This window comes from Gallinula chloropus (assembly GCF_964237585.1).
Source record: "Gallinula chloropus genome assembly, chromosome: Z".
NCBI lineage: Eukaryota > Metazoa > Chordata > Aves > Gruiformes > Rallidae > Gallinula > Gallinula chloropus.
Window position 1 is genome coordinate 928,692 of NC_140089.1, and position 23,345 is coordinate 952,036.

At 52.4% G+C, this 23,345-nt stretch overlaps 1 protein-coding gene across 1 annotated transcript in view; it reads right to left on the minus strand.

Annotated features, from left to right (window-relative positions):
• The window catches only part of CAST (calpastatin), a 109,683-nt gene that overhangs the window by 21,346 nt on the left and 64,992 nt on the right, over nucleotides 1-23,345 (minus strand). The window contains exons 14-21 of the mRNA XM_084278940.1: nucleotides 10,111-10,167; nucleotides 6,607-6,708; nucleotides 5,016-5,099; nucleotides 4,429-4,530; nucleotides 3,590-3,670; nucleotides 3,414-3,467; nucleotides 2,090-2,185; nucleotides 33-116 (exon numbers count right to left, since the gene is read on the minus strand). Of these exons, the coding sequence (XP_084135066.1) occupies nucleotides 33-116; nucleotides 2,090-2,185; nucleotides 3,414-3,467; nucleotides 3,590-3,670; nucleotides 4,429-4,530; nucleotides 5,016-5,099; nucleotides 6,607-6,708; nucleotides 10,111-10,155 (648 nt within the window). The 5' untranslated portion in view covers nucleotides 10,156-10,167. The remainder of the gene's footprint in view (nucleotides 1-32; nucleotides 117-2,089; nucleotides 2,186-3,413; nucleotides 3,468-3,589; nucleotides 3,671-4,428; nucleotides 4,531-5,015; nucleotides 5,100-6,606; nucleotides 6,709-10,110; nucleotides 10,168-23,345) is intronic.

Sequence of the window (23,345 nt, forward strand, 5' to 3'; positions counted from 1 at the left end):
TTTACAAAGCAATGCAGACAAGAAAAACTTACCTGTTCTGGTGCATATCCGTATGCTGGAGGTACAGTATCACCATGTTTTCCAGCCTTTTCTTCATTTTTTTCTTCAGTTCTTGCCTTAAAAAGAAAGAGCAACCCCCCAAAAAATCACTTAAGAGAAATTAAAATAAAACCTCAAAGTATTAAAGTATTAAGTATTAAAATAAAACCTCAATATCAAGGTTCTTCAGCCTACTACTTGCAGAAGTAGTGTCAGCAGATAAAATTATTCCATGTGCCAAGATATTAAAATCCTTAATTTACTCCTATCAGATTTCCATGGTAAAATCATCATGGTTTAATGATGAATGCCACATGTGAGTATGCCTATATTATTTTACATTCTAAACATGTTCAGGCACTATTCAGAGCCACAACTCTGTAGATGTACTTTTAGTTTTTGAGGTGAACAAGACCCTCAGGTTTCCTTCTGACTATGCCACCTGTCACTCTGTGTCTCTATCCATCACTCCTACTGTCACACAGATTTTAATTCTCTGGACCTCCTTCCTGAAGCAATGCATCCACTAAGTTATCCAAAGGCTCAAACTGGCTGTATCTGCAATATAATCACAGAATCACAAGGCTGGAAAAGCCCTTTAAGCCCATCGAGTCCACCCATCCCTGTCCTGAGCTAAACCAGACCCCTGAGCACCTCATCTCCCCCCTGTTAAACACCCCCAGGGCTGGGGACTCAGCCCCTCCCTGGGCAGCCTGGGCCAGGCCCTGACAGCTCTGCCAGGGAAGAACTTTTCCCTCCCAGCTGAGCTGACCCTGCCCTGGGGCAGCTTGAGCCCATTGCCCCTTGTCCCATCTCCTGTCCCCTGGCTGCAGAGATCATCGCCCACCTCTCTGCACCCTCCCTTCAGGTAGTTGTAGGTGGTGAGAAGGTTTCCCCTCAGCCTCCTCCAAGCTAGACAGCCCCCAGCTCCCTCAGCCCAGTCCTCAGAGGATTTGTCCTCCAGCCCCACGTGCCTTTCCTGAAAAGATGGCTCCACAATGGGATAAATGTGATTTGTGGATTCACAGTCACCCAACACCCCCAGGGCCTTCTCTGCCTGACAGCTCTCCAGACAGTCTCCCCCAGCCTGGAGCGCTGCCTGGGCTTGTTCTGTCCCATGGGCAGGACTCTGCCCTTGGCCTTGTTAAACCTCATCCCCTGGCTCTCAGCCCATGGGCCCAGGCTGTTCAGGTCCCTCTGAAGAGCCTCCCCACCCTCAGGCAGATCAACGCTTCCTCCCAGCTCAGTGGCATCTGCAAACCCACTGAGGGAACATCCCATCCCTTCATCCAGGTCACAGATAAAGATGTGGAACAAGTGTTCAACAATGTGCACAATGTTCAAAAAGCACAAATGTGCTTTTTTCTTTTTGTTTTTGGTCCAAATTGTGTTCCAACATCAGCCCTCAGCAACAAGTGGTTTTCTATTATTTCCCTGACGTTTGTTTGCTCTGAGGCCTAACTGAAGGCAAGGGAAAGGTTGTAAGGTGATAAGCAGAGTCTGCAAAACTGAACTAAGAAGTCACAGAATCACAGAATCACAGAATTCTGTGTCAAAGTGTAACATGCAAACACAGGCTGCTGTGTTAAAAAAACCTAACTGCTGAAGAAATACACAAGTCACACTGAAAGGCAAGACCCCAATTTAAAAGGTAATGGGGTGTGATGGAAGAGGAGTACGTGCACTAAGACCCCAGGAAGGTAATTCATATACAAATCTGTAACAGCAAATAGGTAGAAATGCTTGCTAGAAATTGTACCCAATGCTTGGGGGGAAAAACAGAGCAGCTACAGCTAATGTAGGGAAAGGCATACATGTGTATGCTTGTATAGCCACATTAAATGCTTATCATTTCTCAGACCATCTTACTATATTCTATTCCACCTGTATCCACTCCATAGCTCTTAATTTGCTTAATCTCTCAGGACTCAGACAATCCTTAGGCCTCTGATAGGAAAGCTGCTTTGTTATCACATGACACATCTGCAGAGTACCTCACAGAGGACTCAAGATTCCACAGGGAAGTCTGAAAGCTGCTGTGAAAAGTTACCTCTGACACGCCTGCCACAGGAGAGGGTTCTTGATGTTGTGTTTCTGGCTCAGCCAGCATATCCAGAAGAGCTTCAATTGCATCGTCTTTGATGTCCTGTATTTAATAGAAACATGCAAATAATTTCATTATTTTATGTAAACCAACACAGGATTTACCTTACATACCTTGTATGAACAGGGAGCACCAGACCAGTCACCATCTCTCTGGCTTTGTCTGATTTTCCTTAACATCACAGATGGCAAATTATGTGGTAAAATTGGCTGTGGTCAGAAAAACCAAGGTTATTCTGCAGAAGAGTCTACAAGAAAAATCCCCTGACTCACCAAAGTTGGACTTCTAAGGCACACCAGAGCCTGAGCAATGGCAATTCCTATTATTCCTACACTTTCTGTGATAATGAGGATTTAAAACTGCCAATCTCTACAAGATCAGGTACACATAAAGTAGGAGGTGTGGCTGTAAGTTTTAGTTAGAAGTTATCTTGGTAAAGAAGGATTATGTAAACCTCTTCTGATTTTGTTTCCTTCTCTCTAGGAGGACCTGAGGCCTTGATGGTATTTGCTGCTTCTGCTTGCATGATCTCTCCTTCCTTGCTTGGTTTCTGCAGGGATATGGAATTACAGGCGAATTTGCAAAACTAAAAGAAGGGGAAGACTGTAAAGGGGGTTTTACAATAATAATGGCAGTATTGTCTTGCAATAAAGGCATGCAATGGTAAGAAAAGCTATCAGCACATCTGCCAAGCTTGACTTTTCTTCAGCAGGAGCAGTGCTAGAGGTGAAGCCAGATGACAGGACCTCTACAAGCCCATCATCAGTCATTATTTCCTGAGCAAGAATTAAGAATGAGGTTATGATTATTGGAGTTCAAACATCAAAGCTGGTACACCTGGCATGAAGGCTGAGTGTGCTCCCTGCTCACTCACACAATAACCTCATAAGGATGTGAAAACAATCCTCATGGGTTTTATTATTTTTCATGTTAAACTTATAAACAGTAAAATGAAGCTGACTTACAGGACTCTCTAAGTACAGAAATTCAAGGCATTACGAAGAGGCTCCTACAGACACAGCTACTATTTTGTCCCTCTGTTATCATTACACTCAGTATCTCTATGGACATTTGAGTTCTTTCAGCTCCAGTCAGGGTCCTGAAAATTCCTACTTCTCTATTAAAAAACATCTGTGAAATGTTCTATGTTATCTGGCACCTCACTGTCCTCTCCCATTTCCTGGGAGACAGGAAGACATTAATTTTTGCCTAAGAGTCCAAGGATAAGCACGTTACTTTCAGGTTTCAGTATTAAAGAAAAGAGTCTTACTTCTCCTTGCTCTTTCACTTTTGGCAGCTCTCCTTCTTCGCCATCTCCCTTGCTCTGAAATGAGAGTTAATTTTGTAGTAAGTGGGAAGCCAAATGAAATTAAATCCAGCCCAGAGACATCTATTCCAACATGAAAGGAAACACAGGTGGATGGGGGTTGTTTTAAACTCACTCACCTTCAACAATTTAACATAGTCTGGGGGCAGACTACCTTCCCGCTTGCCCAGCTCTTCCAAGTATACTGAGGACACCTCTTCCTGTGAGAGGAATGCACAGAGTCAGGTTTTTGCTCTCTGCTTTCCTGAAATAAATTTCTAACGTAGAGTTATGTACAGGGGTATTTCTGGAAAGAAAATATGCAGCTTGGCTAAGTGAGAGGGGCAATCCTGGAGCATGACTCCAGCGTCTTTCAGAACCTCAGGTCTTTATTAGCTCCAACATCAACTACCAAAAGCCCTGCATCTCCAGTGCCAGATTCCTTCTGCAGCAACACAAGCCACTTCAGTGTCTTGGATCACAGGATGCATTGCTGTACCTAGGCTGAATTTTAAATCTCTGTAAATTCCAACATTTTTGTCACAGATGAGTACTGCACTGAGACTCTGAGCTTGTCATCTTAATCTTTCTTATGTTACTCCCCCATTCTGACTCAGAAAAGTATCTATTTTTCTCCAAATTCTCAGTGCTTTACTCTTTCTCAGTTAGAAATTAAATCTCCAAGGTTGTTTACATTCTCTCACACCTCTACAACTGCCTTCTGGAAGTCCACTGGACACCATGCTTGGAAGTCAGTTCAGAAAGCAACAAGCTCTGCTCTGTCTTTACTGTCTTCCACTGCAATACAGGTCTAAGTGTGTGTTGCTCATGTATGGCTGAAAACAACAGTAAAATGCACTTAGCATTTTACACTTGGCAGATCAAAGCAAGACATACCAAATCAATGTAGTAATAAGCAACTACAGATGGACTTTGGGTATGAATCTTCTAAAAAGTAAACATTTAAAGTGTAAAATACCTTAGCTTCTGGACCAGTGTAAACAGAACTAGTGGGCTTGTCCTCTTCAAGTCCTTCGAGGGAATCTATTAGGCTGTCTAGAGCTGACTTATCCATTACAGGCTAAAAAATAAGCAAAGCATTATGTAAGTAACAAAACCCCACCAAAACCCTAAACAATACCAAACCTGAATCATCTGATGAACCTGTAGAAAACTCCTGGAAACCAAGCCAAAAGGTTTCTTTCAGCAGGACTTGCACCTGCCAAGTTTTGCAGTGAGAACTGTTCCTGAATCTGTTCACCAGTGTCAGTCACAAGATCATTTGTGTTTATATGGCAGCTGTTTGCATATGTATACAAACACAAATGAAGATAAAGAGTAGTTACTTTTATGCTGTTTGTGGTGAAAGTGATTCTAAATTGAGTCCTCTTTGACAAAATACAAACCCACCAGGCTTTGTTACCTGTCCTTTCAAATAGTGCTTCCCCACCATGCATAACGACAGTGTAGCAATGCTTCAGCAATTGCCAACTGATTTTTTATGACACTGAAGTGTTTCAGACATTTTTACTAGGGAGGCATTAGTCTGGGACTGTGTTTACCAACCTCAGCACTTGATGTATCAGCTGCAGGAGCCACATTTCCACTGCCTGCGTCAGCACCAGTCTCAGTGGACATCTCAGATTTAGGCTGGAGAGATAAGAGAAAAATTAAGAGGTGGCTTTATTATCATAGAATCATAGAATCATAGGGGTGGGAAGGGACCCCCAGAGCCCATGGGGTCCCACCCCTGCCCAAGCAGGGTCCCTAGGACAGGTCAGGGCTGGAATCTCTCCAGAGAAGGAGACTCCACACCCCCTGGGCAGCCTGTCCCAGGGCTCCCTCACCCTCACCGGCAAGAAGTTCTTCCCCACATTGGGGGGAACTCCCTGGGCTCCAACTTGAGCCCATCGCCCCTTGTCCTGTCCCCACAGACACTGAGCAGAGGCTGCCCATGGCCCCTGGGTCCCACCCTTCAGCTCTTGATCCCCAGTGATCAGATCCCCTCTCAGGCTTCTCCTCTCCAGGCTGAACAGCCCCAGCTCCCTCAGCCTTTCCTCCCAGGGGAGATGCTCCAGGCCCTTCATCCCCTTCGCAGCCTCCTCTGGACTCTCTCCAGGAGATCCCTGGCTGGTTGATCCCAGGGAGCCCAGCACTGGACACAACACTCCAGTGGGGCCTGAGCAGGGCAGAGCAGAGGGGGAGGATCCCCTCCTGTCACCTGCTGCCCACACTCCTCCTGATGCCCCCAGGATCCCATTGTCTCTCTCAGCCCCAGGGCACACTGCTGGCTCATGGCCACCCTGTCACCCACCAGCACCCCAGGTCCTTCTCCACTGAGCTCATATATGGCCCTACCTTATAAATTTTAGGGACAAAACAAAGTAAAACAGAGATGTTCTACTCAGGCATGCGTATCTATTGTGCCTCCTCACCTGCACTTTGAGTAGGAAAAGAGAAGCTGGTTCTACCTAGGGCTGAGTGGGCTGGAAGAGGAGTAGTTGAGCCCAGCCTAAAGCATCCAACTCTGGGCCATGTGCACTGGACCCAGCAACAGGCTAAAGGAGCAGAAGGCTGGGCAGAGTGACCTGTCATCTACCTGCAATACTATGGAGAAATACTCTGTTCCCAGGGTGTTTTCTTGTTGGGAAGGACAGCATGCTGGTTTTGGTGCTCCCTTTTACTTCCTGAGCAAAAGAAGTCTGCAGTGCTGGCAGATTGTGAGACCCCTTTTCAAGCCTCTTGAGAGACCTTCAATTGACACCTGACACTTCTCACTACAACCACAGCAGCAAACGCTGCAGGAACAGGAACAGGTGAGGTGACAGGTGCTTCAGGGAGGCAGCTGCAGGAGCCACAGCAGCAGCAAACTCAGCCCTCTGATACACACATTTACCAGGCACAGAGCGGGCTGCAGCAGACTGCCAGGAGTCCTTCCCCTCACGCTGGCCCTGTCACCCAGAAGGCCAAGAGATCTAGACCCTGACTCCACCACACAGTGTTGCTCCAGCTTTTCCTCCCCTGGCCCCTCTGGAATGACCCCTCCCCAAGCTTTCCCCCATTCTTTCCCTTCCTGGCAGGCAGGATGGGGGGCTGCTGACCTGCAATACCCCAGCAACAACAGGAGTACAGCAGCTGCAGTGCTGAGGCTGCTCACCTTTGCTCCCTCTGAGGACTGGTCAGGAGCAGCAGGGGCTGCTCCTCCAGAAGCACCCGGCGTGGCAGCTGTTTCCAGGGAAGGAGCAGTCGAGTCAGAGGCCTGTGAGGAGAGAAACCAGCCCATGAGACGCGGGAATCGCCGCAGGCGGCGTGGCCTCGGCTGCCAGGAACTGAGCTGTGGCTGAAGAGGGAATGAGGGAGGGGAAGAGGGAGGATAGGGAAGGGAAGGGAAGGGAAGGGAAGGGAAGGGAAGGGAAGGGAAGGGAAGGGAAGGGAAGGGAAGGGAAGGGAAGGGAAGGGAAGGGAAGGGAAGGGAAGGGAAGGGAAGGGAAGGGAAGGGAAGGGAAGGGAAGGGAAGGGAAGGGAAGGGAAGGGAAGGGAAGGGAAGGGAAGGGAAAGATGGGAGGGAATGAACAAAAGGAAGCAAGAAAAGAAGGGAAGGAGGGAAAGAGTGAAGGAAGGAGGGAAGGAAGTAGAGAAAGAGAAAAGGAGGGAAGGAAGGAAGGAAGGAAGGAAGGAAGGAAGGAAGGAAGGAAGGAAGGAAGGAAGGAAGGAAGGAAGGAAGGAAGGAAGGAAGGAAGGAAGGAAGGAAGGAAGGAAGGAAGGAAGGAAGGAAGGAAGGAAGGAAGGAAGGAAGGAAGGAAGGAAGGAAGGAAGGAAGGAAGGAAGGAAGGAAGGAAGGAAGGAAGGAAGGAAAAAAAGAGGCAAAGTGGGAAGGAGGAAAGGAAAGAAGTAGGTAGGCAAGGAGGGAAGGAAGGAGAGAAGGAGGGAAGGAAAGAGGGAAATAGGGAAGGAGAGAAGGAAGACGGGAAGTAAGGACAGAAGGAGAGAAGGAAGGAGGGAAGGAAGGAGTGAAGTAGGATGAGAAGGAGGGAGAGAAGGAAGGAAAGAAAGAGGGAAGTAAGAAGGGAAGGAGGAGAGAAAGGGGGGAAATATGGAATGAGGGAAGAATGGAAGGAGGGAAGGAAAGAGGGAAGCAGGGAAGGTGGGAGGGAAATAGGGAAGGAAAGAAAGAGGTAAGTAAGGAGGGAAGGAGGGAAGGCAGGAAGCAACGAAGGAGGGAAGGAGGGAAGGAAAGAAGGAGGAAGGGAAGGAAGGAGGGAGGGAGGTAAGGAGGGAAGGAAGGAGGGAAGAAAGGAGATAAAGAGGGAAGGAAAGAAGGAACGAGGGAAGGAATGAGGGAAGGAGGGAAGGGAGGAGGGAGGGAAGGAAGGTGGGAAGGAGGGAAGGAAGGAGGGAAAGAGTGAAGGGGATGAGGGAAGGAGGGAGGAAGGGAGAGAAGGAGGGAGGGAAGCAGGGAGGGAAGTAGCGAAAGAAAGGAGGGAATAAGGAAATGAAGAAAAGAGGAAAGAAGGGAAGGAGAGAAGGAAAGAAGTAGGGTGGCAAGGAGGGAAGGAAGGAGGGAACGAGGGAAGGAGGGAAGGAAGGAGGGAGGGAATGAAGGATGGAAGGTAGGAGGGAAAGAGGGAAGAGGAAAGGAGGGAAGGAAGGAGAGAAGGAGGGAAGGAGGGAAGAAAGGAGAGAAATAGGGAAGGAGGGAGGGAAAGAGGGAAGGAGAGAGGGAATGAGGGAGAGAAGGAGGGAGGGACGGATGGAAAGAGGGAAGGAAGGAGGGAGGGAAGTAAGGTGGGAAGGAGGGAAGTTAGGAGGGAAAGAGTGAAGGGGAGGAGGGAAGGAGGGAGGAAGGGAGAGAAGAATGGAGGGAAGGAGGGAGAGAAGTAGGGAAGGAAGGAGCGAAGGATGGAAGGAAGGATGGAGGCAAGGAGGGAAGGAGGGAAGAAGGGAAGGAGGGAAGGATGGAAGGGAAGAGTAAAGTAGGGAAGAAAGGAGAGAAGGAAGGAAAGAGTGAAGGAATTAGGGAAGGAGTAAAGGAGTGAAGGATGGAGGAAAGGAAAGAGGGGAGGATGGAGGGAAAGAGGGAAGGAAGGAAGCAGGGAGGAAAGGAAAGAGGGAAGAAGGGAAGGAAGGTAGGAGGGAAGGAAGGAGGGAAATAAGGAAGGAAAGAAGCAGGGAGGGAAGGAAGGAGGGAAGGAAAGAAGGAGGGAAGCAAGGCGGGAAGTAGGGAAGGAAGGAGGGAATGAGAAAATGAAAGCAAGAGGAAAGAAGGGAAGGAGGGAAGGAAAGAGTGAAGGAAGGAGTGAAAGAGTGAAGGAGGGAGAAAAAGAGGGAATGAAGGAAGGAAAGAGTGAAGGATGGAGGGAATAAGGGAGGGAGGGAGGGAGGGAGGGAGGGAGGGAGGGAGGGAGGGAGGGAGGGAGGGAGGGAGGGAGGGAGGGAGGGAGGGAGAGAAGGAAGGAGGGAGGGAGGAAGGGAGAGAAGGAAGGAGGGATGGAGGGAGAGCAGGAGGGAATGAAGGAGGGAAGAATGGAAGGAGCGAAGGAAAGAGGGAAGGAGGGAAGGAAGGAGGGAAATAGGGAAGGAAGGAAGGAAGGAAGGAGGGAGGGAAGGAGGGAGAGAAGGAGGTGAGGAGGGAAGGAAGGAGGGAAGGAGAGAAGCAGGGAAGGAAGGAGGGAGAGGAGGAAGGAAAGAGGGAAGGAAGAAAAGAAGGAGGGAGGTAAGGAGGGAGAGAAGGAGGGAAGGAAGGAGGGAAGGAAGGAGGGAAGGCAAGAAGGAGGGAGGGAAGGAGTCAAGGAGGGAGGGAAGGAAGGAGGGAAGGATGGAACGAAGGAGAGAAAGAGGGAAGGAGGGAAGGAAGGAGGGAATGAGAAAATGAAAGCAAGAGGAAAGAAGGGAAGGAAAGAAGTAGGGAGGCAAGGAGGGAAGGAAAGAGTGAAGGAAGGAGTGAAAGAGTGAAGGAGGGAGAAAAAGAGGGAATGAAGGAAAGAAAGAGTGAAGGATGGAGGGAAGGAGGGAGGGAAGGAAGGAGGGAGAGGAGGAAGGAAAGAGGGAAGGAAGAAAAGCGGGAGGGAGGGAAGGAGGGAGAGAAGGAGGCAAGGAGGGAAGGAAGGAGGGAAGGAAGGAGAGAAAGAGGGAAGGAGGGAAGGAGGGAGAGAAGGAGGGGAGCAGGGAAGGAAGGAGGGAGAGGAGGAAGGAAAGAGGGAAGGAAGAAAAGAGGGAGGGAGGGAAGGAGGGAGAGAAGGAGGGAAGGAGGGAAGGAAGGAGGGAAGGAAGGAGGGAAGGAGGGAAGGCAAGAAGGAGGGAGGGAAGGAGGAAATGAGGGAGGGAAGGAAGGAGGGAGGGAAGGGAAGGGGGAATGTGATTGTGTGAAAGCTGAATGTTGTCCCGAACGGAGTACGTGAGAAGCGATCGCCGGCGAAATGACGCAGTGGGGTCACTAGGGGGAGCTCTATGCACAGCGCAAGAGCTCCCGGCGCTGGAGTGGGACCGCAGCCTCCGAAGACTTTACATAGCGGTTTCCAGGTGGTTTTCTTGAGTGGCAGCAAAGCTGCGGCGGCCAAACACGCAAAATAAAGTTACGCAGTGTCAGTGTTAAGATGAGAAATCACAAGGCTTCGTGTGTTGGTGCCCGGGTGCAAGCAGGGGTGTTTAGAGGAAGGCGTACCTTTGTGTCAGATGGCATGGTAGGCTGGGGGTCCGGAGCATCCATGGAGAGAGGCTGCTGTGGAGAGGAGAAAACACAAAGGCATGTTAATAAACTGCACTTTTCTTACACACACGACTGACCCAGAACCACAAGCACGAGAAATCCAGCTGCAAGGGAGGAATAAACTGTCGTTAAAATCGCTGTGGTCGTTCCAGGGCTGCATTTCTGGAAAAAAAAACCACCTGTAGGATTTCACAGAAGCACAGAAAAGCAGGAAAAGACCTTTAAAGGGTGCGCCGAGGTGCCCATGGCATTACTTGTAATCCCTGTGACACGACCTGAGAGCAAACGCCATCGGGACGATCGGGACGAACTCCGATCCCCCCCCGCCGCTCACGCCGCGGCACGCACACCGTGCTCCGCGGGACCACTGCAGCCTGGGTTTTTCACAAAAAAACCCTTCTTTTGCATGCCCGAGTTTGCCACGCAACTTATTTAAGGCTAAATTAGCAAACAGAACTGCGCTGGTGGAAAGAGGAGTACGGAATCCCTGCTCCACACGTGCGGTTTGCACCGCGCACCCCCCCCGGGACGAGCGGCAGGCAAGGCGAGCGGCGGCAGAGTTCGTCTGGTAACAGCAGGTTTTAAGTTCTGCTGTGGCTGTGCCGAGCCTCAGAACCCAGAAATCAGTATTTTAATTGTCCCATGGATTCTCTACACGGCCGCAGTACCAACTCCCCACGCCTGCTTCTGGTTCCCCGGCTCAAAGCCGCGTTCGCCATCCCCACCCCAGCAATCCCCCCCCACGCCCCGTGCCGCCGGATAATTTACCTCGGCAGCAAAAGTTACCAAAACGCCCCGATCTTCTCTTTCCCTGCCCCTTGCTGCATGAAAACCTGGCTGGCTGCACGAGTCGAGAAGCCTTTCTGCTAGGATTCCCTACCTGGGATGCCTTCTTTCTTCCAGAGATGTTCCTGTGTCGCAAGTCTTGCTGGAGGTCGAGATGCGATCTGTAGTGCTCCCGGGACCCGAATGCCAGCGGAGCGCATCTGCTCCCCTATATATCCACGTGCCCAGATGCCACCAGATAAGCTGGAGCCTCAGCACTGGTGGAGGAGCACGCCGGCACCCACCGCGACTCCCAAGGAGCGCAGGTTCCTGACACCGCCGCCTTCCGGCCACACGGTGGAGCTTTTGCTCTAATTTTGCACTTTTAAAAGTTTTTCGTCTCCTTTCTTCTCCGCGAAACTAATCCGAATTTCTTCCACGTAACTAGCAAGTAGCTGTCAGTTCTACACCTTTCTAATAATCACCCTAGTCCCTGTCCCTTCAATAAAACCGCATTTCCCTCAGCCCTTTTCCCTTTCCCCCAAAAAAAACTCCTAACAAGGTTTTTTTTCACAATGCACTGAAAAACACCTTCCAAAAGTTGCACGACAGTAGCACTGCTACCACCTTTAGAGACCAACGAGCCCCCCCGGCAATAAAAGAAACCAGCTGTTCCCACTCCTGCCTGTCCTGATGGCAGCAACTAGCAGAAGCTAAGACAGGAAAGTTTAATTGCTTCTGGGGGTTAGGCAACAGTTTGAGGATAAAACACACTGTAATGCATGGCTGACGATCGGGAGCCATGCCGAATGCCAAAGCTATGCTCCCTGAAAACACCCATGAGTGACTGGGGGAACGACCCCCCTGTCCTAGGGAGCTGGAGCAGGGGAGTGGGAAGCACAGGGCACTCTGGCTCCATCGGGGCTGTGGTGTGCCTCACTTCACCTACAGCACTTCTTGCCTCAGTTCCCCACTGCTCAGGGCCTCCAGTTTTCCACTCTCCCGGAAAAGAGCTGCTACCAGGCTGAAGGGGGTCCTGGTCCTTCCCAGCCCTTAAGCACACAAGGTCTGCACAGCACACAGACACACCGTCCCTGCCAGAAGCTGCTCAAGTCCAAGCTCTCCTTTGGCAGACACCACACAGCCTGTAAGCACCAGCCTGTCTATGGGGCACTGCTTCTTAAAGCTTTTGCTCTGCCAAGGGCTGTGGCCTGCCATGCCCAGCTGTTAACCAGCCGCACACAGCACTACAGGCTGGGAGAGACTGTCTGGAGAGCTGTCAGGCAGAGAAGGGCCTGGGGATGTTGGGTGACTGTGACTGACCACGAGCCAGCAGTGTGCCCGGGGGGCCAGGAAGGCCAAGGGCATCCTGGCTTGTGCCAGGCCCAGCGTGGCCAGCAGGTCTGGGGAGGGGATTGTGCCCCTGGGCTGGGCACTGGGGAGGCCGCAGCTGGAGTGCTGGGCCCAGTGCTGGGCCCCTCACTGCCAGAAGGACATGGAGGGCCTGGAGCGAGTGCAGAGAAAGGCAACCAGGCTGGGGAAGGGGCTGGAGGGCAAATCCTCTGAGGAGCGGCTGAGGGAGCTGGGGGTGTTGAGCCTGGAGAAGAGGAGGCTGAGGGGAGACCTCCCCCCTCCCCTGCCGTGCAAGAAGCGTGCAGAGAGGTGGGCTGTGGGGGGATGCAGCAGGTCTGCCAGCAACCCGGTCATGATGACCGAAGAAATTGACTGTGGCAACATTCCTACACTCCCTTGAGTTAGAGAAATCACTCCCTTTGTAACAAGCTCAGGGAACAGGCTAATAAGGAGGACCAGGTGCAGACTATCCAGAGCCAAGAAAGTAGAAAGAGGTGACCAATTAAAAAAGTGTAAAACGACCCTTTTTTATCTATAGTGTTCTTATATATTGTTTGGTTAATACTATAAAGATCTGTGCAGTTGCGATAAAGTGGCTGGAGCTCATTAAAATACACTGATCACTGAGTGGTGTGTTGTGTCCGTCTCTGCAACGACAGTGGGCGATGGTCTCTGCAGCCAGGGGACAGGAGATGGGACAAGGGGCAATGGGCTCAAGCTGCCCCAGGGCAGGGTCAGCTCAGCTGGGAGGGAAAAGTTCTTCCCTGGCAGAGCTGTCAGGGCCTGGCCCAGGCTGCCCAGGGAGGGGCTGAGTCCCCAGCCCTGGGGGTGTTTAACAGAGGGGAGATGAGCACAGGACAGGGACGGGTGGACTCCATGGGCTTAAAGGGCTTTTCCAACCTTGGGATACTGTGATTCAATGTGCTGGAGCCCAACAGTTGGACTGCAGGAGGGGTGAAGCAACCCTCGGACGTGTGTCAGGCCTGGAAGTAAATATTAAAACACTGCCTAGCAATTGGTATAACAACCACCTGACACACAGCTCCTGCGGCAGCTGCAGCCCTGGCAGGCAAACCCTGCCTGCACCCAGGGTGGCAAACCCTGCAGCAGCCCAGGCCAGACACCCCCCCTCACAAAAGGTTATGCTGCCAAACAGAAATGCAAGAACCAGCAGGGTTCAGCTGGCCCGGACGTGGGGTCTGGGCAGGGAAAGCCAGGCAGATGCCCTGGCAGAGAGCAAAGGTTGTGTTGTGCTGTGTTGTTATGGATGTCCCAGAGGGCAGAGCCAGGAGCGACCTGAAACCCAGGACCCCAACGGTCCTGCTCAGGCAGAGGGGCAGGTACTGGAGGACACTGGTCCACAGGGAAGGTCCCAGTGAGGAAGGGGGCAGCTGGGGGGATACCGGTTTTGGGTGACAGCGGCTGCACAGCTCTTTGCAAGGCACTTCTGCGAGCTGGGAGAGGAGGCAAACGTCAGGGCAAAGCATCCAGCTCCATTGTGCAGCACCGGGGTCGCTGGTCACACAGCAGCGTGCCAGCAGAGAGGCTCCTTTCCTGGCAGAGGAATGCCCTGGCAGCACGAGACAGCGAGACAGCCTCCTACACACCGGCAGGGCTCGTAAGACAGAGGCTGTGGGTTAGCAGCAATGAACGTGTTAAAGGTAAAGCAGAGCAGCAGTGCCACCAGCCCACCCCTCAGGCAGGATGGGCACAGACTGAAAACATCCCCACACCGGCTGTTTTGACCATCTTATTATGGCTAGTTCTTAACTTGTTCTGTTACTCCCAAGTTCTTCCCGTAACAACTTCTGGGGGTCAGGGGAACCTACAGCCCCTATCGTCAAGGCTGCCGTGTTTTGAGAACGTGTTTATCAAGATCCCCCCAGCACGGAGGGTTTCTGTCTCACAGGAACACGGAGAGTGCTGTCAAGGCCTGGCTGAGGAAAGCCAGGCTGCAGCAGGCCTCTGTCCTCCCCGACTCGAGAAGATGGTCCAGGCTCTGCCTGTGTGGAAAAGATTAGCTCTGCAGTTTCACTCTACTGCTGGTTTACTCTACTGCAATTTTCTCACCACAATACATTAAAGTATTTTTACTTGCCCTTTTTTACTTTTACTTGCAACAAGTATTAATCTAATGCCCAGGAGCGAGACCAAACCACCATTTAGAAATGCCAAAAGAGCACACAGCAAATAAACCCACTTCCTCACAAAGCTGGAACACGACAGTTGGTTTTTTAGAGACTGGTTTGAATCGAGACATTAAAAAGCTGATTAAGTCACGAATTGTTTTTACAGCCTCAAGTGCTGCTAAATCCACTGACAAACACAGTACGTGGAGCCAGAAAACTTCCCCAACACAGACTCACACTTTTACTGTTTTCTTCTATTTTGATTAGTAAAACAAGGTTTTTGTCATTTTGACACTGAAGAAAGTGAAACTTGGCAATATTAATCACTGGGTTTTACCTGTCAGCTAAAGCTGGTTAACCATACAACACACATTTAAAATAGCAGGTTTTTCAGCAATGCTTTTTGAGATAACCAACTTGCATCTGAATTTGGTCGCACTATTTGCTGTCAAGCACAACCTGTGAATTCTATATTTACCTCAGTACAAGGCCTCAGGCCACTTAGAAACGAAACCATCTGCCACATAACCATCAGGTTAGAGGTCTGTTTGAACATTCCTGGATTTCAGCAACTGCAGTCCAAAGCTTAATACTTACTGGCACGTTTGCTTTTCTTTATTTTAATCACTATTAAGTCACTATTAAGACTCCCAAACACTTTATGCTTGACCAGAAGGTGCAATGAATGACAGTTGATTTCAAATCATCATTTTTATATCATTTGACTCTTTGCTTAAATGTCCAGTGCCTGTGTTTATGCTAACTTATGTGCAGGAAGTTTTAGATAAGCAGAAAGATGTACCAGTGTCCCCAGACAGCGTAAGAAGCCCCGTGCACTCCTTTCATTATCCTCTCCTGCTGTGTCTAACGCTTCCACGTTTTTTTTTCTGCTTGGTCTGTAACTTCAATCAGAAGCAGAGGAGAAGATCTGCTAGCTGGTCAGGCAGCATGCAGAACCCCTGAACAGAGAGAACATTTTCAGGGACACAGTTCAATTGATGCACAGAAGTTATTTAGACTACAGCATGGCTATGGCTCCATAACTTTTATGATAACAAGGGTAACCTCTATTCAATGCCCTTTTGAGATTATCCAAATGAACTAGAAATAAAGTCAGGCAGAGTCAGAGCTCTCTTGCTGCCTGCAGATTCTGCACAGACACACAAAGACCACTGCTTCAACGCCCCAGGCTAAATGCTCCTTGTTTCTTCTCAATGCAGGTAAAAGCAAAGACTGCAAGAATGCTCTGGGTCTGTACCCAGGCCATAACCCTCCAGTATCTATCAGACAGAGGCTTGTTTCATTGGAAATGCTTTTCCACTCAAAGCATCAGGCGAGTAAAAACAATTCTGAAACTTAAATTCTATTCTGAAACTTGAATTTTCGTTGCCAAAGCACTTCATTTTGTCACCCAATGAATGAGATCCCAGTATTTTCACTTGATCATAGAATCACAGAATCCCAGCCTGGTCTGGGTTGGAAGGGACCCCAAGGGTCCCAGAGCTCCAACCCCCTGCCACAGGCAGGGACACCAACCTCCAGGCCTGGAGCTACACAGGGTTGCCCAGGGCCCCAGCCAACCTGGCCTGGAACACCCCCAGGGACGGGGCACCCACCCCCTCTCTGGGCAGCCCCTTCCAGCCCCTCACCACTCTCTCTGCAAAGAACTTCCCCCCAGTCTCTCCTCTCCCCCTTCCCTCCTCCAGCTTCACTCCAGCCCCCTTGTCCTGCCAGTCTCTGCCCTTTAACAAGCCCATTCCCCTCCTGTTCCTGGGGTCCCTTCAGGGACGGGGAGGCTGCAGTGAGGTCCCCCCACAGCCTTCTCTTCTCCAGGCTGACCCAGCCCAGCTCCCTCAGCCTCTCTGCGTAGGGGAGCTGCTCCAGCCCTCTGAGCATCTCCGTGGCTCCTCTGACCCCTCTCCACCAGCCCCACATCTCTCTTGTCCTGGGGCCCCAGCTCTGGACACAGGACTCCAGCTGGGGAGGGCAGAGCAGAGAGGGACAATCCCCTCCCTGTCCCTGCTGCCACCCCTCTGCTGATGGAGCCCAGGATCCCATCGCCCTTCCCAGCTGCAGGAGCCACTGCTGCTCATGGGCAGTTTCTCATCCCCCCTGACACCCAGGTCCTTCTCAGCAGGGCTAAATACTGCTAATATCTAAATATGGCTGTAAAGATACTCAAACAAGCAAACAAACAAAACAGCTGGAAAAAAGCACCACCTCGTACAGGAGGCTGTCAGTAACCAGGTTAGCCTAGAGAAGAAAGTGTCTTACACAGAAGGAACTCTTATCCAGGATGTTTCACATCAATTTCAAAGAGTACAGCACTGAGAAAACCAGGGGTTGGAAAAAGGTGAGAGAACAAGAACTCAGCAGAGGTGTCTGCAATCTTCAGGGACTCTGCCTTATTTAACACACTATTTCCACTGTCTCCAAGGAAGTAAAGAGGAGGGTTGATACTGACACTTGTCACTTGAGGACAGATCTTGTTTTGTTTAGTCAGTCCTCTTAAGGCCAATATGAAAACGCTCATGATTATGGATGAGTAGTTGTGGTTTAGAGTAACTATAATCCAACAGTGGCATTACCTAAGCAACACTTAATTGTCTAATTTCTACTACTTCAAAAGCAGTAAGATGACATTTATTGGAAAGCATTTTTCCCCCCCACCCCACCCTGTCTGTTTGTTGTATCTGGTATTTTCATGTCTTAGGTATGGAATACAGTCACTAGTTGTCAACCTGTTACCGATACCTGAGCACATGTCATCCCAGAAGGTGCACGCCCAGATCCCCCACACCCTGACTGCGCAATATTCTGTGTGCCAAACTCTGCATCAGCCTGCCAAGAGCCCAGCAGAGGCTTCTGAAGCAAGAGTAGGGCAGGCTGTGAGCCACCAAAACAAACCCCAAACCCAAAAGCAGCCAGCCACAAACTAGAAGTGTAAATACAGAAGTTGCCAGACACAGCTTTCAGAGTCTGCTGGCTCTCGTCCCTCTCTTCTTGGAGGGTGCTGAGTCACGTGGGTGGCCTGTCGTACGCTCTGTAAAACAGCCCTGCAGTGCCGACAAAACTGTTCCAGCAGGCTGAAATTTCATGTCAGGAGCCAGCTCACCTCCCACAGCCAGCTCTGCAGCACTTGACGCCTGCCGATGACAGGGTGACTGATGTCAAGCCCTGGCAGCCAGCAGCCTGGGTTACTGCAGCCCACAGAGTTCCCGGAAACACCAAGCCACAACAGACAGAGAACTCACCCCTGCCACCAGCGTGAAGCAGCCTGAAGCAGCCAGGGCTGCAGGAGGAGAGCAGAGCCAGCCCTCACAGCTCACTTACTGGGTACATGTGTGCCTTCTGCTTCCTGCAGGAACGCCGGGGTATGGCCACCCTGGCCCCGGAGCCGGCTGCGGTTGGGCTTTGGGAGGCGCTGGGCCAGGCGCGTGCGATCGGCGCGCTCCCCACCCAGCAGGCACCCGGCTGCCCCACCTCCAGCACGGGCTGTGGAGGCCGGGCAGGGCACCCCAACCAGCTGGTTCAGGCCCCGTGGATGAGGAGGCGTGCGGGAGCTCTGCCCTCTGCCCACAGCCTGAAGGGTCGGTGAGCAAACCCACCCCCCGCACCCAAGGCGGCTCCTGGAAGCGGCCTGACTAGGCCTCCTGCACCAGGCACCGTGACACACACCGAGTCCTGAGTGCTTCCAGGGTGGTGCAACTCGAGGACCGAGCTGGTTCTTAAGCAGCAGCGTTCCCTGTCTGCCTTGTAAGTCAGGAGAATCACAGAATCACAGAGTCACAAGGTTGGAAAAGACCTTTGCAGATCATCAAGTCCAACTATTCCCATCCTGTGCTAAACCAGATCCCTGAGCACCTCATCTCCCCTCTGTTAAACACCCCCAGGGCTGGGGACTCAGCCCCTCCCTGGGCAGCCTGGGCCAGGCCCTGACAGCTCTGCCAGGGAAGAACTTTGCCCTCCCAGCTGAGCTGACCCTGCCCTGGGGCAGCTTGAGCCCATTGCCCCTTGTCCCATCTCCTGTCCCCTGGCTGCAGAGACCATCGCCCACCTCTCTGCACCCTCCTGGCAGGGCAGGGGAGGTGGGGAGAAGGTCTCCCCTCAGCCTCCTCTTCTCCAGGCTCAACACCCCCAGCTCCCTCAGCCGCTCCTCAGAGGATTTGCCCTCCAGCCCCTTCCCCAGCCTGGCTGCCCTTCTCTGCACTCGCTCCAGGCCCTCCATGTCCTTCTGGCAGTGAGGGGCCCAGCACTGGGCCCAGCACTCCAGCTGCGGCCTCCCCAGTGCCCAGCCCAGTGCTGCACAGGGGTAACTGAGTGACAACAGAGGTGGCCACATCACTCTCCCAGCAGGGAAGTAAAGATGCAAAGGGAAGGGCAAAGTCAGGGCTTTTCCAGTTACAAATATTCTTGCAGCCTCTGGGTGCTAAAAGGGAGATGATTTTAAGGGGGGTTGGGAAAAAAACAAGGGAAGAGAAACGGCAGACACAGTGAGATAAGAAGTCCCTGGGTCCCACCTTCTTTCAATTTGTGGGAGTGTCTGGAAGGAGTATCAACATGGACTTGAACTATTTCTGCATCCCTGGCTTTGTTTTCCTTCACACCTGCCCTTGTTTACCGTTAGGGTGAGAAATGGGACGTGGAAAGCTGTGGCCAGGCTCGGCACAGCAAACCTTGTCTTGCCATGTCCTGCATGGTCCTGCCTTCCTGCAGCCCCAGAGGTGTGATCTCTGGGATGGCTGTGAACCTCAGGCTCCCGTTCTGTGTGTCACAGAATCACACAATTGTAGGGGTTGGAAGGGACCTCGAGAGCTCATCGGGTCCAACCCCCCTGCCAAAGCAGCTCCCCAGCTCATATCAGTCACACAGGCGTCCAGGCAGGGCTGCAAGTAAAGATGCAAAGGGAAGGGCAAAGTGGTGGCTTTTCCATTCAGAAATCTTCTTGCAACCCACACAAAACCTTGACAGCCCCTTCCTAGTGCCACCAAGTCCTGCTGCAGCCCCTGAGCCTCCAGCCTCAGCAGCTGCACAGCCCCGGCCTGGGGCAGTTCCTGCACAGCCCATTCCCTGCAGCAGCTCACCAGGTCTGTGGCTGCCTCTTGCCTTCACTAATTGCTCAGGTCTCAGTCTCTGGGCAGCTCTCCCCCTCCCTTTCCTCACCCCCCAGCTGAGAAGAAACACTTGCACATCCACACAGGGAACCAGTGCCAGGGGCTGGGTCTGCTCTGATCACAGCCTCCTCAGCAGGGCTTTTCTTCTCAGGGCTCCACTCACCAGGTACCCTCCAAGGAGCAGACACTCTCCTGCCTCAGCCTTGACCCCTCACCACAGTGAAGACTGCCCTTGGTATGGAGCAGCCTTCCAGCCCCAGGGGACAGTGCTCCTGCAGGCAGCTGGCAGGGCTGGGATGCCTCACAGGCAATGCCAAGGTGCACAACGCCCTGGCTGGGCAGGGACACCCCCCAGCCCAGGGTGCCCCAAGCCCCATCCAACCCAGCCCTGAGCCCTGCCAGGGATCCCGGGGCAGCCCCAGCTCCTCTGGGCACCCTGGGCCAGGGCCTCCCCCCTCCCAGGGAAGAGATTCTTCCTTATACCTCAGTGACATGGCTTCCTGACACCCAGCAACAGAAACACTCCAGGCATGAGGCAGCCTCCCTCCTCCCTGCCCTGCACAGTCTGAACTGCAGAGCGAAAAACAATCACAGAACCACAGAATCAGCACAGATCACAGGGGCTGGGAGGGACCCCCAGAGCTCAGGATCAGATCCCCTCTCAGGCTTCTCCTCTGCAGGCTGAACAGCCCCAGCTCCCTCAGCCTTTCCCCCCAGGGGAGATGCTCCAGGCCCTTCATCCCCTTCGCAGCCTCCTCTGGACTCTCTCCAGGAGATCCCTGGCTGGTTGATCCCAGGGAGCCCAGCACTGGACACACCACTCCAGGCAATGGTCAGCTTTAGGCTGGAACAAGATGATCTCTAAGGTGCCCTCCAACCCACAGCGTTCTGTGGCTCACAGAGGTGCCCATAACCTTTAGTCTGCTGATGAGCAGCTGAATGTGTGTATGTGCACGCTGTCTGGTAGGGACAGGAGAGGGATTCACTGGAGGGAGAGAGCTGCACGCTGCAGTTGTGTTAGGAGGAGTCAGAGCACAGGTGGTTCTGGGGCTGACAGCAGGAGTGTCACAGAATCACAGGCTTGCAGGGCTCGGAAGGGACCTCAGGAGAGCATTGAGTCCACCCCCCTGCCCAGGCAGGGTCCTGGGCTTGTGTTAGGGTCGGACTGGGGAGTGCTCAGAGGCAAAGGGTCAGGTCACAGGGATGTGCCTGAACTCTTTCTGCCTTGGTTTTCAGAACCTTACAGTTGTTGAGCTCACTTTTAAAGAGAATCAGACACTTCTTGAGCATCTAAATCAGCAGCTGGGGTGCACCTGCCTCCCAGTGACAGTGAATGATGTGCTTCTGTTCTCCCCCTCTGGCCCTCTGTTTTCCCCCTGTCTCCTGACCCCCTGGTCCTGAGTGAAGCTGCGTGCAGCACCCCACTGCAGAGTGTGTGAGTGGCAATGTCCTGCCTTCTCTTTCCCTCCTGGGGTTCCCAGGCTTTCAGCAGTTTGCATTTCACAGTACTGTCCTGGGAGAGATGGTGGGGTTCTCCTGTACCCCTAATCTGGGCTGGATCTCCAGCTGACCCGTGCCCTCCCCCCAGACTGGGATGGTTCCCAGGCACTAGTGCTTTGGAAACTATTGGCTGCTAAAAGGGAGATGTTTTCAAGGGGGGGTGGGAAAAAAACAAGGGAAGAGTAACGGCAGACACAGTGAGATAAGAAGTCCCTGGGTCCCAGGTGGTTTCAATTTGTGGGAGTGTCTGGAAGGAGTATCAACATGGACTTGAACTATTTCTGCATCCCTGGCTTTGTTTTCCTTTTCATCTGCCACTGGCTACCGTTAGGGCAGAGAAATGGGACGTGGAAAGCTGTGGCCAGGCTCGGCACAGCAAACCTTGTCTTGCCATGTCCTGCATGGTCCTGCCTTCCTGCAGCCCCAGAGGTGTGATCTCTGGGATGGCTGTGAACCTCAGGCTCCCGTTCTGTGTGTCACAGAATCACACAATTGTAGGGGTTGGAAGGGACCTGGAGAGCTCATCGGGTCCAACCCCCCTGCCAAAGCAGCTCCCCAGCTCATATCAGTCACACAGGCGTCCAGGCAGGGCTGCAAGTAAAGATGCAAAGGGAAGGGCAAAGTGGTGGCTTTTCCATTCAGAAATCTTCTTGCAACCCACACAAAATCTTGACAGCCCCTTCCTAGTGCCACCAAGTCCTGCTGCAGGCCCTGAGCCTCCAGCCTCAGCAGCTGCACAGCCCCAGCCTGGGGCAGTTCCTGCACAGCCCATTCCCTGCAGCAGCTCACCAGGTTTGTGGCTGCCTCTTGCCTTCACTAATTGCTCAGGTCTCAGTCTCTGGGCAGCTCTCCCCCTCCCTCATCACAGAATCCCCAGGTTGGAAAAGGCCTTTAAGCTCCTGGAGTCCACCTGTCCCTGTCCTGGGCTAAGCCAGATCCCTGAGCACCTCATCTCCCCCCTGTTAAACACCCCCAGGGCTGGGGACTCAGCCCCTCCCTGGGCAGCCTGGGCCAGGCCCTGACAGCTCTGCCAGGGAAGAACTTTTCCCTCCCAGCTGAGCTGACCCTGCCCTGGGGCAGCTTGAGCCCATTGCCCCTTGTCCCATCTCCTGTCCCCTGGCTGCAGAGACCATCGCCCACCTCTCTGCAGCCTCCTGGCAGGGCAGGGCAGGTGGGGAGAAGGTCTCCCCTCAGCCTCCTCTTCTCCAGGCTCAACACCCCCAGCTCCCTCAGCCGCTCCTCAGAGGATTTGCCCTCCAGCCCCTTCCCCAGCCTGGTTGCCCTTCTCTGCACTCGCTCCAGGCCCTCCATGTCCTTCTGGCAGTGAGGGGCCCAGCACTGGGCCCAGCACTCCAGCTGCGGCCTCCCCAGTGCCCAGCCCAGGGGCACAATCCCCTCCCCAGACTGGCTGGCCACGCTGGGCCTGGCACAAGCCAGGATGCCCTTGGCCTTCCTGGCCCCCCGGGCACACTGCTGGCTCGTGGTCAGTCACAGTCACCCAACACCCCCAGGGCCTTCTCTGCCTGACAGCTCTCCAGACAGTCTCCCCCAGCCTGGAGCGCTGCAATCTCACCACAGGAGAACTGGTGCTGAGGGAAGGAACCTGCTCCTTTCGCCCTCAACCCACCAGTATTTTTATTACAAGTACAAGGGATGCCCCCTCCCCAAATTTGGACTTTCCAGGCTCCCTGAGTACAATAAACGTTATTAATCAAAAGGAATTGAGATGATTGGACCAGTTAATATTGTGACCAATTAGGGTTATTTTTGAGCATGACAAACCCACATAATTTATATTGATCTGGGAGTTAAAAGGTGCTTCTGGAGATAGTAATAGTGACCTGCTCTTGAGTTATTTTTTTTCTCCACACAAGCAGTTTCTCAGTACCCGTGGTACAGGAGAAGGGTTTTGGGTGGGTTTTGGCTGTTTTCTTTGCTTCAAGAAGAAGCCCTCACGGCACTTCACCCCCCCCACAAGCCTTTTGTGAGTCACCTCTGTGCTGCCCTTTATCTCAAGGGAGCAAGAAACAAAAGCCAGCCCCAGAAGGGAAGCAGAAAGGGGAAAAGGCCCGGGGAGAGGACGCAGACTGATAAAGGAAATACCCCATTTCTGAGTGAGTGACCTACAGAACTGTTTCTGTGACAGGCCTGTGTTGCTTTACAAGCTGCAGCTCCTGCGGTGGTCGCAGGTTAGGGGCTTCCTTCACACCCCTGCTTTTCCAAGACCAGGATGACCATGGGTGATGAACAGCTCATCCCATAACGAAGCAGCTTCTGTACTCCCTACAGCTTCCAAAATTTCCATGTTTTGGTCTATTTTTAGCACGCC